The sequence below is a fragment of the Pongo abelii genome, chromosome X, assembly GCF_028885655.2.
Source record: "Pongo abelii isolate AG06213 chromosome X, NHGRI_mPonAbe1-v2.0_pri, whole genome shotgun sequence".
Lineage (NCBI taxonomy): Eukaryota > Metazoa > Chordata > Mammalia > Primates > Hominidae > Pongo > Pongo abelii.
In genome coordinates, this window is record NC_072008.2 from 20,143,165 (window position 1) to 20,156,376 (window position 13,212).

The 13,212-nt window shown below is 42.9% G+C and overlaps 1 protein-coding gene across 15 annotated transcripts in view; it reads right to left on the reverse strand.

The window, feature by feature from the left end:
• The window catches only part of MAP7D2 (MAP7 domain containing 2), a 109,905-nt gene that overhangs the window by 34,064 nt on the left and 62,629 nt on the right, over positions 1-13,212 (reverse strand). For 7 of the 15 annotated variants that reach the window (XM_063721023.1, XM_054544131.2, XM_024240371.2 and 4 more), the window contains 4 exons: positions 11,191-11,301; positions 9,141-9,263; positions 3,371-3,531; positions 1,508-1,635 (listed from right to left, as the gene is read on the reverse strand). In XM_063721023.1, the coding sequence (XP_063577093.1) occupies positions 1,508-1,635; positions 3,371-3,531; positions 9,141-9,263; positions 11,191-11,301 (523 nt within the window). 15 annotated transcript variants of the gene reach the window in all.

The window sequence follows — 13,212 nt, forward strand, 5'->3', positions numbered from 1 at the left end:
TAGGTATACCTATAATTCTCATTTCTATAGAAGATACTACCATTTACAGTAATAAAGATGAAACTTGCAAGCTAGTATCCCTGCAGGGACCATGAGTCCAAATTCCAGCAAGACAGAGAGAGGGTGGAACCTGTAAAAGTCTCAGGGTAAACTAGGCTTTTCTTTCTGTTAATGCAAATGTCCAAAATCAACACCAGAGTAATGATGCATGGGTGGAAGCTGAAAAAGGCTCAGAAAAAAGACAGAGGAAAACGGATCGTAGAGTCCACATAATAAATTTAAAGAGGTGGTAAGATAACAACATCATAACCAAAGATGGGCAATACTAGCACAGAAAGGTTGCAATGAACTAAAAATAAAGAAAGAAAAGTAGGCTTTTAATTCAGTGATGTGCTATGGAAAGATTTTCCTTATGGAGGACAAACACATCAATGGCAGGTATTAGTAGTGTATCAAAACCATAGCGATCTCTAAAACAAATTATTAATAGTAGTGAAAAAGTCTCTGTTAGAAAGCAACACATTGCAAATTTAAGAGCTGATGTCATCTTTAAATATTTTTGACAAATTCGCAAGTGTTCATTAAACTTGTGTTTATCCAACATTCTCTGAACTAAACTGATACACTGAATAAGGTTTATATGATTCTCTCCATATAAAAACTTTCCTATTTTCCCAAATTAAATCATATTTCTCTTTCTTTCTCTGTCCTACTAAAGATGGTTTCCACTGTCCAACTGGACTGAGTTATTTACTGAGTCTTTTGTCAGTTACTGTCAGTAAAATATTTTAATGACTTAAGACCTTGGTGGTCACATAGTTATTGTACATTTTTCAGTTACGTGGTTTCATTGGTGAGTTTACCTAGTTCCTAACAAAAATTAGGCATGGTGGCGTTATGGTGCATGGGCATAGTGGTCCCAGCTACTTGGGAGTCTGAGGCGGGGGGATCACTTGAGCCCAGGAGTTGGAGGCTATAGCATGCTGTGATTACGCCTGTGAACAGTCACTGCACTCCAGGCCTGGGCAACCCAACAAGACCCCATTTCTTAAAAACACACACACATATATATTTGCTTCATTAAAATACTGTTGATCATGGCTGACAAGTTATTATTGTCTCTCTATTAAAGAGAGAGACAACAAGGTGGGGGAGAATGTCAGGAGGAGCCCAAGCCCATTGCAATCACTTAAATCCAAATGCAACTGGAAACAGAATACCAGAAAAGCAGAATGGAATTCATGGACCTAAAGAAAAAATGCTGAATGCATCATCTTGGTAAATAAAAGCCCTGTTATGCACTGGGGTCTCTTAGCAAAGGATCTTTCACCCAGAAGATACACAGAGTGTCAAGCCAGGTAACTTCAAGGCCAGCATTTCTCCCACTTACCTCTTCTGGCTGGCCACGCCTCATGGGGGAGCAGGAGCTGCAACACTGGATGGCACAAAGCCCTAGCAAACTGACTCATGACAGTCAGACTGTCTGGCAAAGGAGAGAGATGCTTACTTGGATATCACAGGAGAAGATGGTCTCTTAGGAATGCCTCCAGAAAACTCGCATCTTCTCAGAGGGGACCCGAAGTTCACAACGGGAAGAGAAGTTGCTGTTCGTTGCCCCCGCTTCACCTTCTCCACCTGTAGGGGACACATGATAGCCACAGTCCATGACTGGCACTACTTCCACAATTTATAAGACTAATACCCCAGATGGAACAATGCACAGCTTTCTTTCAGAGGGATCGATATGAAGCTATAATGCTTCACATGACAGGCATCTTTGCGGGGAGGAAGGATGAGGTCATCACATTTACATTATCCAGTTAAAAAAAAATCAGCCTCAAAATGCAAAGATTTCCTTATCCTTGTTATCTTTCAAAGAGTTAGCAACAGAACCATATTATGGTCTTAGACATATAGGAACTGAAAAGAGTACAAAAATGTAAAATCACTACAAAAAAATTACAGGTGGGTGAAAATGTGGTTACAACATCTAAGACAGTGAGCTGTGGCCCCTGATGGTATACATGGTATAACGGGTCTGCAACCCCACCTAGTCCTGTAGGTCTTCCCATTACCTCCTTTGGCAGAAGGGAACAGACATCAGTGCCCAGCCTGCAGAAAGTGCTCCACAAGGGTTAGCTCCCTTCTCTCCCTATCACACTTTTCTGCAGCAAGTCCTCATTTGGCCCCTACACTCACATCCATCAATCCCTTTCAACACTAATCCACCGTATAGTAAAATTCGAGAGTCTAAAACATGCACTTCTAAGAGCCACAACAGATTTGAAAAGAAAATATGGCATTATAAAATGCAGTAGTTTTGAAGTAAGTCCTGACATTATTTGATATTCCTCCCTTCGACAGGTGAGGCTTAATTCCTCTCCCCTTGAGTGTGGGTTGATCTTAGTGACTTACTTAAAGGACACTGCAGCTTCCCGATAGCTTGCTTGGAGGGAAGCCAGCTGTGGCATCATTTGGATACTCAACCAGCTTTATGGACAGGCCCATGCAGTGAGGAACTGAGGCCTCCTGCCAACAGCCATGAATGAGCCGTCTCAGACAAGGCCCAGCCATGCTTTCAGATGATGCAGCCCTGGCCAACATCTTGACCACACCTCATGAAAGACCTTGTGCCAGAACCACTAAGTCACTCTGAATTTCTGACCCAAAGAACCCATGAGTTAATAGATATTTGTTATTTTAAGCTGCCAAGGTTTGAGGTGATTTGTTAAGTAGCAATCGATAACTAACAAAAGTAGTATGGCACTGTGTAATTTCTAAATAAATAGACACAACTGGGGGTACCTGCTCAACATTTAATCTACTGATAGTGCCAGTATGCCATCAAAAATGTTTAAGCTTGGCATAGTAACATGTGCCTGTAGTCCCAGCTACTCAGGAGGCTGAGGCAGGAGGATTACTTGAGCCTAGGAATTCACGGTCAGCCTGGGCAACATAAAAAGACTTCATCTCAAAGGAATATTTAATGATTACTTTTGTACGTAAAAGTTGACATAGATCCTCAGTTCTACTTAGATGCACAGGCAAGACTGACCCAGAATCAGATATCCGTAACGAGGAAGACAGAGGATATTTAGAACATTCCTTCTGACTCCTGTCCTCTGGAGGGCAGGCTGTGACGAGGAAATCATTAAGAATTTGCTCCAAGGTACTAAGACTTAAGAGGGTGCAAAAAGTTAAATGATTTTCAAAGGTTGGGTAAAATTTTGAACTAAATCTACCCTTTCCTGCTTTGAGCAGTCCCAGGAGATTGATGGAAACAGACAGCCCAGGTCAAGCACAGAAGTAGTCACACCATCAGACAGAACACAGTCTAGAGGAGTGAGTGGGTGGGTGGTTTTAAACCTACCAGAGAGGCCTCTCCTCCTGCAAGGGCTTCTTTCCCAACATCTCCTGCACCAGATGTAGATGTAGATGTAGCTTTCTTCTTCTCAATGTTTCGAGTGGGTGAAGACTTGTAAGAAGGGTTAAGAGGGCCAAGAGGAGCTAAACGAGGACAGACATGGAATACTAGAAAGTTACAGTATAACAGCCAGAAGGACAGAGAGTACAGATGGAAAAAGTAGAGCACAGAGTTGGGAAGAACACATTTCTGTTAAAATATGACCTGGGCAATCAATATCATACTTTTCTATTGTACACAGGATGGATCTTACCCTAAAAAGGCTCCCATACTCAAGAGTCAAGTTTATTCAAGTTTATTTCAGGGGTTAAAAGTCTGTACTTTGGAGCCACAGAGACCTAGCACTGCCACCTAATAGCTGGATCACCTTGGGCAGGTTACTTAACCTCTCTAAACATCGATTTCCTTGTGCACAAAAGGGTTAACATAGCAGATCTGACTGCTGTGCTTAGAAAGGCCTGCTTACATGGGTGGCCTTTGGCTGGCATCTGGGAACTTAGATTTCAGGAGGGTTCCCACCATTAACTGATGGGTGTCTAAACTGTTTATACAAACAGTATGGTTTATGCTAAGCATCTGCTTTTCTTGTGGGAGTGTGGAATCTGGGTATATGCCTGGGAGGGGATGCCTACATATCTAGCCCCCAGTAAAAACCCTGGGCACTGAGTTTCTAGCCAACTTCCCAGCCTGGCAACATTTCATACATGTTGTCACAATGTGTTGGTAGAGGAATTAAGCTAGTCCCATGTGACTCCACTGGAAGAAGACTCTTGGAAATCCACACCTGGTTACCTCTGGACTTAGTCCCATGCACCTCCTCCATTTGCTAGTTTTTTTCATGTTTCCTCCTGCTATAATAAATCATAGCCATGGGCCGGGCATGGTGGCTCATCTGAGCTTAGGAGGTTGAGACCAGCCTTGGCAACATGGTGAAACGCCAGCCCTTCAAAAAACACAAAAATTAGCTTGGCATGGGGGCGCACTCCTCTGAAAAAGGGGAGATATGAAGAGACAGGCAATTTCTAGAAAAAGACATGCTTTTGGAGTTTTAAAAATCGAGTAGGGACCACTATAAATATAGAATGTCCTTCATGGAGCCCAAAACTGTAAAAAGATCCTGGATGCTGCTAGACTGGGTCACATACAAGTGCCCACCAGACAGGGCTTGTTCTCTGATGGGACCATCCACAACGAAGCTGCTCATTGGCTCTATTATTTCTGATGCAGAGTCTGATTATATTCCCAACACATGATTCCTACAAAAGCTCCAAGTCACATCACAGGCAATGTGACTCTTTCAGCCATCCCTGACAGATTGAACTCCATCCCCTCTGGGGAAAGTGTCACTGCTGTTGATGCTTTGTGTTTAATTTTCTGGAGTAGCTGCAGTTTGTAATAGACTGAGATCCTGACTATATTTCCTCTACCTTTCTCTCACTACACATGTCAGTAAAGCAATTTGTTAAATGCAGCTGTCACTGGAAAGGGATTGATCTTTTCTAGGCTGCTCACTGGATAAATGATCAAGATGAAAGGGCTCAGAGGTGATACAAACCTACTTTAAAATGTTTTGAAAATTTAGGATTTTAGCCTAATACCTGAACACAATATATCTTTCTGGTTAAGTTGGATAAAAATAGGTTTTAAGAAATGCTTTTGTCCTTTCTTTGAAAGGTCTGGGTGAGAGTAGGGGATGATTAAGAAAATGTAAAGTTTTGATTATTGAATAGGACATGGAGAAAAACAACATAATCCAACACCTGGGGTGATACAGGGATACGGAAGGACATTTGTGTTCTGTTTTCCATAACTGCTCCTGGAAGCGCTCTCCTTCCTGAAGGAAAACTCCTTCTGCTGAAAGCACCTTGGACTCAGACCCATGGCTGAGCCTAGATGGCATGTGACAGCATGACTGTGAGCCGGCAGGGGTGGGGCCAGCTCCTACATGTCCCCACAGAACACCTCCAGATGCCATCTGCACTTGCCAGCAAGATGAAGTAGGGTCACTGGTAGAACTGTTTGGGACTGATGGCCTCAGGCAGCCCCCATAAAACCTGGGACTGAGCTGAATTACCTGCACTGGACTGAGCACCCTGAGGCACCAGTCACCACAGTGGGAGGCCACGCTGGGGACTGCCTGACCAATGATACCCTGCTAGTGTGCCCTAACATCTTCAACTCTTTGTTTCCAGGGAACCACATGAGCCTTTGGGGATCATAGTTCCTATGTGCGTGCCACAATTATCATGACACTGCGTCAGGCCTGGAAGGCATTCAGATCAGTTTCAACTTACTGGCCAGAGCTGTTCTGGGCCTGAGTTGATGCCATGGGCCAGGTAAAAAGATTCATACAGCAACTGATGCAGGAGGCCACCTGGCTGCCTCAAACAGACCTTTCTAAGGCCAGGTGCAGTGGCTTAAGCCTGTAATCTCAGCACTTTGGGAGGCCGAGGTGGGAGGATCGCTTGAGTCCCAGAGTTTGAGAACAACTTGGGCAACATAGGAAGACCCTATCTCTACCAAAAAAAAAAAAAAAAAAAAAAAAAAAAAATTAGCTAGGTGTTGTAGCACACACCTACAGTCCTAGCTACTCAGGAGATTTCGGTGGGATGATCACTTAAGCCTAGGAGGTTGAGGCCACAGTGAGCCATGATCATGCCACTGCACTCCAGCGTGGCTAAGAGCAACAGAGCAAGACCTTGTCTCCAAAATAAATAAATAAATAAATAAATAAATAAATAAATAAATAAATAAATAAATAAGAAAAAGAAAAAGAAAAGAAAGAGGGGAAAAAAAAAGACAGACCTTCTGGTTAATGAGATTTGCTTTAACTGCTAAGTCCCAGAACCCCTAAAGGACATAACTGAGATCAATACTGCAGGATGGTCTCACCCCCTGCTGTGTGGGGCCCTACTGAAAAATTTTCTGTAAAGACACCTTGGCCAAGGGTCAAGTGGGTGGTCTGTGCAAAAATGAGTTAACATAGCAAGCCTGACTGCCGTCCCTATTAAGGCCTGCTTACAAGGTTAGCCTTTGGCAGGCACCTGGGAACTTAGATTTTAGGACGATCCCCCTTTAACTAATGAGTGGCCCACAGGGCATAAACAAACAACATGGTGTATGTTGAATACCTGCTTTCCTTCTGGGAACCTGGAATTTGGGAATGTGCTGGGCACGGAGTACATGTGACCAGCCCTCTGTAAAGACCGTTGGCACTGAGTCTCTAAAAAGCTTCCCTGGTTGGCAACATTTCATACATGTTGTCGTAACTCATTGCTGGGGTGAAAGGCGTCCTGAGTGACTCCACCAGAGAGGACTCTGCAAGCTTGTGCCTGGTCTTCCCAGGACTTTGTCCCATGTGTCTTTCTCCTTTGCTGACTTTGCTTGCGTCCTTTCACTGGGGATCCTGTGAGTCTTCCTAGCAAATCGCTGATCCTGGAGTTGCTCTTAGGGAACTCCAATATATTCCTTATTCTCGAAATGGGGTACTTCCTACTTGCTAGGGTTTTTTGATATCTAATTCATATACCATAAAATTCATCCTTTAAAAAGTGTACAGGACAGGCACGGTGGCTCATACCTGTAATCCTAGCACTTTGGGAGGCCAAAGTAGATGGGTCGCGCTTGAGCCCAAGAGTTTGAGACCAGCCTGAGCAACATAGTGAGACCTTGTCCCTACAAAGAATCCAAAAAATTAGCCAGGCATGGTGGTGTGTGCCTGTAGTCCCAGCTACTTGGGAAGCTGAGGTGAGAGGAGGGCTTGGAGTTCAAGGCTGCAGTGAGCTATGATCACATCAGTGCATTCTACCCAGGGTAAAAGAGCAAGACCCTGTCTTTAAATATGTATACATATATATACATATACATATACATATACACATACAATTTGAAGGTTTTGGTACATTCACAAGGTTGTGGAACCATAACCACAGTCTACTTCTAAAACATTTTCAAGACTCCCCAAAGAAACTTTGTCCGTTAAGCAGTCACCCCCCCTTCCTTGCCTCCTCCAGTCTCTGATAACCACCATCTATTGTCCATCTCCATGGATTTTCCTATTTCAGACATTTCACATAAATAGAAGCATACAATTTGTGGCCTTTTGCAACTGGTTTCTTTCACTTAGCGTATTTTCAAGGTTCATCCATCTTGTGGCATGTGTCTGTATTTTTTTTTTTTTTTTTTGAGATGGAGTCTCGCTCTGTCACCCAAGCTGGAGTACAGTGGTGCAGTCTCGGCTCACTACAGTCTCCACCTCCTGGGCTCAAGTGATTCTCCTGTCTCAGCCTCCCGAGTAGCTGGGATTACAGGTGTGCACCACCACACCCAGCTAATTTTTGTATTTTTAGTAGAGATGGGGTTTCACTATGTTGGCCATGCTGGTCTCGAACTCCCTACCTCAAGTGAACCGCCCACCTTGGCCTCCCAAAGTGCTGGGATTACAGGCATGAGCCACCACGCCTGGCCTGTATTTCTTTTTATAGCTGAATAATATTCTACTTTATGGGTATATCACATTTTGTTTCCACTTTGTGGCTATTGTGAATAAGTTTTTGTGCAAACATATGTTTTTAATTTCCTTGGCTGTATACCTAGGAGTGGAACTGCTGGGTCGTATGGGAACTCTATGCTTAAGTTTCTGAGGAATGGTCAGACTGTGTTCTACCATAGCTGCATCATTTTACATTCCCACCAGCAGTGTGTTAGGGAAGAGTGTCTCCACACCTCCACCAACACGTGGTTATTTCCCCTTTAAAAAAAAATTCTAGTCATCCTAGTGGGTGTAAAGTGGCATCCCACTATGGTTTTGATTTGCATTTCCCTAATGATTAATTATGTTGAGCATCTTATGAACTTATTAGCTATCTGTACAACTTATTTGCAGAAACAGTGTAACTGTTTGGAAGCAGCTACAACTAGGCAGAAGTTTTATCTCATTTATGTATCATCACAACTGAGTACACTATCTGGAGAACAGAGAGTAGACCTGACCTTAGGTGGACACAGTGCTGCTCATCTGGAAACAAAGAGAATGCCAGCCCCCACAAATCCTGACATGATGACTTGATCTGCTTTGATAAAGGCAGGGCTTTGATGGTCTGGTCCAGTGTTTCTCAGACTTCAATGTGCAGGCTGGGTGGGGCCTTCCAACCAAGCTCCTAGATGCTGCTGCCATTGCTGGTCTATGGATCACCTTTTGAGTAGTGAGGCTAGAAACTTCTGTTGAGCTTTCATTCTGTGCTAATCATTGTGCTATCTCATTTGCATGCACTCTCTCATTTAATCTTCACAATAATTTAAAATAGCTCCATCTTATAGACGAGAAAACTGAGGCTTAAAGAAGTTAATTAACTTACCCCCAATGGTGAGAGCTAGTGAGTGGTAGAGCTGGCTATGGGACACCCCAGACTGGTCTACAGGCTATTTTGCCACACCATCTCTTAAGAAAAATCTACTAACCTCTGGAGTTCATCAAGTGGGGTTTTCTTCCCCTAAAGAACATGCTCTCACACTCATAAGATAATTTACTCACCTCTGTGACACTCAAAAGAAACATAAAACAGCAAAACACTGGTATAAGATGTTATTAACCAATGAAGACTTTTCGCAAAGCCAGCAAATAGGAAGCAAAATCCAAAAATTCAGGAGTAACTCCTAGACTGACCAACACTTCTTCGGGCATTTTCCTTGGTGTTACCAGCTTAGCCTCTTTTACCTGAATCACTGGCCTGCCCAGAGAGCATGACTGAAGCTCTGCTTCTGGCTAAAGAAGACTGTGTGGGTGTCAACAGTCGCGAAACAAGAATGGCTTCCATTGGACTAAGGTGCATGCGATGAGCTGAGGGATGGAATCAAATGAAAATTTTAAAAAGCAAAACTAAAACAAAACAAAATAAAACATTTAAACAACACAATGCATGGTGCAAATTAACTTTCGGGTGGCAGAACGTGGAAAATAAAAATATTTGAACAAAGGATGGATTTGGAATTTGTCATAGTAAAATAAAACAAATAATGTGTCCTTTAGAGTTTGGGAGAGTGCATTAATTGTCACTAGGTACCAACATCCATTTAATATGCTATTGCAGTACAGTGACCTGTATCACTCAGAGAATTAGCCCACCTCCCAGATGTAATATGGACTCAGGAAATCATTTATGGCCAGGCATGGTGGCTCATTGCTTGTTATCCCAGCACTTTGGGAGGCCAAGGCAGTCGGGTCACTTGAACTCAAGAATTTGAGACCACCCTAGGCAACGTGGCGAAACCTCGTCTCTACAAAAAATGCAAAAAAATTAGCTGGGCATGGTGACATGCGCCTGTACTCCCAGCTACTTGAGGCTGAAGTGAGAGGATGGCTTGAGCCCGGGAGGCAGAGTTTGCAGTGAGCCAAGGTTGTACCACTGCACTCTAGCCTGTGCAACAGAGAGCCTGTCTCAAAAAAAAAAAAAAAAAACCAAAAACCAAAAACCAAAAACCAAAAAAAAAACCTTTACTCCAAGTAGAAAACAAATTATGCCTATAAAACACTTGTTTTAGGTCCTGCGCTAAGAAGCATTTCATAACACACTGATTTTTAAATAAAATGTCATCTTCTAATAGTATAAAAATACATCTTTTCCTACTTTTTACATGTCAATAAGGGTAAAAATTAAGTGAGAGGCACAAAAATACAGCCAACTGATTATCAGCTTTAATGAAAGACAGTAGTATTCATAATCTGGAAGTCAATGACCAAAATATTTAGATCAGTTTTGAATGTATTATATATGGCAATGAATTAACTTTTCCCTCACTCTGTATTCAGCTCTTCATCACTTCCAGGTTCCTGGTGCTTACCATGAACTGCATCACAGATCAGTAGCGTTATGAACCTTATAGGGTCTCTGACACACATAATATGCTTCTGGGATAGAGGTACAAGGTCAATGTCACTGGAAATAACCAGGAAGGCACACCAGCCTCTGCCAAGTCGCAACCAGCCTTTTGCTCTGCCCTTGGTGATAACTTGTGCTAAACACTCCACTGGCACCTGATACTTCTTCAGTGTTGCTTTAGAATAAACATTTAGTGCATGGAGAGCTTCCCTCATTTCCTTAACCTGTATACTCTGAAAGGTATAAACAGACTTTCAGTGACTTATCTGAGCCTTTGTGAGAATGCAGACCGTGTTAAATCTACTCAGGTTCTGGAACTGGCACACGTCCCATACACATCATCTCCCAACTCAAAACAGAGTGCCACCCAACCTTTTCCTCTTTTAGAGGCCTCATTAGTTCTGTGCTTCTCTTTTCATCTGCAAAATGGGCAGGCCTATAAACCACAGATGAGTGCAGAACCCCATTTTTTCACATATCTAAGCCTCCCATGTAACTATAACTTATCAATTCTGCTCTTTCTGGCTAATCAACTGTATTCCATCATTGACCAGGCAGTTACTTTAATGGTCACATCTGCCCACTGGTTAATTAATTCCTGGGCAGGATAACTCCTACATGCAATGTGGAAAACAGAACAGTCTCTTTCAGACTTGGAGACTGCATTAATTCTTGCCTCTATTCAACAACGACCTGGCTCTAAAGAGCCGTGCCACGTTCCAAAGTCCCATTGACAAGGCCCTAGGGCTCCCACATTCAGACCACAAGACTAGGACAATGATGGTATCTGCAGAAGGCTCAAGAGGAGACTCTCACAAAGACAAACGTTAAGATGCTCACACCAGAAAAGAAACAAACTGGAGAGACCAAGTCTACATGTTCACTTGCCTCGGTCTGGGGAATAGGATATTGCCACGGTGGATGAAGACAGGCGTTTACTCATGGGAGGCTCCGTCGGCTTTGGCAAACTCATAGTTGATGTTGAAAGTTTGTCACATGCTGCAGAGAAATGCATTAAAGACATTGGTATTCATCACACTACTGTAGAACCGAGAAACACATATCCCAAAGTGTCCTTCCTGTCCTCATCCACGCACCTCCTAAATGCTGTGGCACAGCATGCTCTGCTTTCATCATCCTGGCATCTCATTATCCTAATCTAAAAATGCCCAGGCTACAGCAGCCCTTGGTCTGCAGCAAGATCTCTGCAACTTCTTCACTGTGTTGTCATCTTCAATTTCAAATGTTCAACCTCACTCAACTGTTCAACTAAAGCCGTGTTAATCCCACCAACAAATCATTTTCTTTTGTCTAGGGATTTTTGAGCATGCTCATGTCACACAAAAACAAAACCAACTTGGACCCAGAGACAAATCACCACTGGAAAACGCCCTATGGTCTGACTGTCACCGCTTGCTGAAAGCGACTCTTTTATGAAGGTTATCTGTAGCTCAGGTTGGAGAGAGATGAAATCCGTCCTCTCAGAGTTGTATTTAAAGCAGAACGGCCTCTTTAGCAGTTGGTTTTCCTTTTCTTACTTAGTAAGAGACACATCAAAATGGTCCTTTTGCAAATGCTTTAACTGTTTGAGGTTAGGATTTTAACAGGCGACCCTGAGTTTGGTGTTCTTACATTCCAGTCATTATTTCAGACAGTAAACAAAGAGATGCTGACAGTGCCCTGCCAAGCTATGTTAGAGCCTGAGGCCAAAAGAAAAATGTGTGCTCTTGGTTGTAGAAAAAGCAAACTCATCAATTATATTTTCAAAATCTACTCCTCTGCTCATCGTGTTTTCACATGAGAACTGCCATAAGAACTGCCACGTTCTATAATTTCTGCTGACCAAATGACAATCTTAAATAATTTTTTTTTTTTTTTGAGACAGAGTCTTGCTCTGTCTCCCAGGCTAGAGTGCAGTGGCACGATCTCGGCTCACTGCAACCTCCGCCTCCCGGGTTCAAGTGATTCTCCTGCCTCAGCCTCCTGAGTAGCTGGGATTACAGGTGCATGCCACCACGCCCAGCTAATTTTTGTATGTTTAATAGAGACGGTGTTTCACCATGTTGGCCAGGATGGTCTCAATCTCTTGACCTCGTGATCTGCCTCAGCCTCCCAAAGTGCTGGGATTACAGGCATGAGCCACTGCACCTGGCCCAATAATTTTTAATTAACTAAAGCTGAAGTAAAAGTATAATAAATTTGATTTGTGTAGAAATAAAACTATTTAAAGTTGAAATTATATGAGTTTTAATACTCTTTTCAATTTTTCCATATTTTAAACTACTTTAATGTTTTGAAAAAATTAAACATTAGAAATTAAATAAAACCATGTATATAGGAGTACACATTTTCCCTTTTGCTTCAGGCTCTGATATGCTCAGCATGGCACCAGTCTTTAGAAATTTGTTGTTTATTATGGATTGTTTTGCATTAATTTTGATTTTAAAAAATATCACATTAAGATATTATTTTATCTTTATTACTGAGATTTTTGGCACTCCCTTAAATTGTGTGCTCTAGTCAAGCACTGCACTCATTTCACCCTGGCCCGGGCCCTGGGTGCTGATTCCCAGTGGGTGATTACTCCACCTCTCTGCACCTTTCTTTTTTCTTTTTTTTTTTTCAAGACAGAGTCTTGCTCCGTTGCCCAGGCTGGAGTGCACTGGTACGATCTCACTGCAACCTCTGCCTCCCAGGTTCAAGCAATTCTCTAGCCTCAGCCTCCTGAGTAGCTGGGGCTCCAGGAACCCGCCACCACACTTGACTAATTTTTGTATTTTTAGTAGAGGCGTGGTTTCACCATGTTGGCCAGGCTGGTCTTGAACTACTGACATCAAGCAATCCGCCTGCCTCAGCCTCCCAAAGTGCTGGGATTACAGGCACAAGCCACCACGCCCAGCCCCCCTGCAC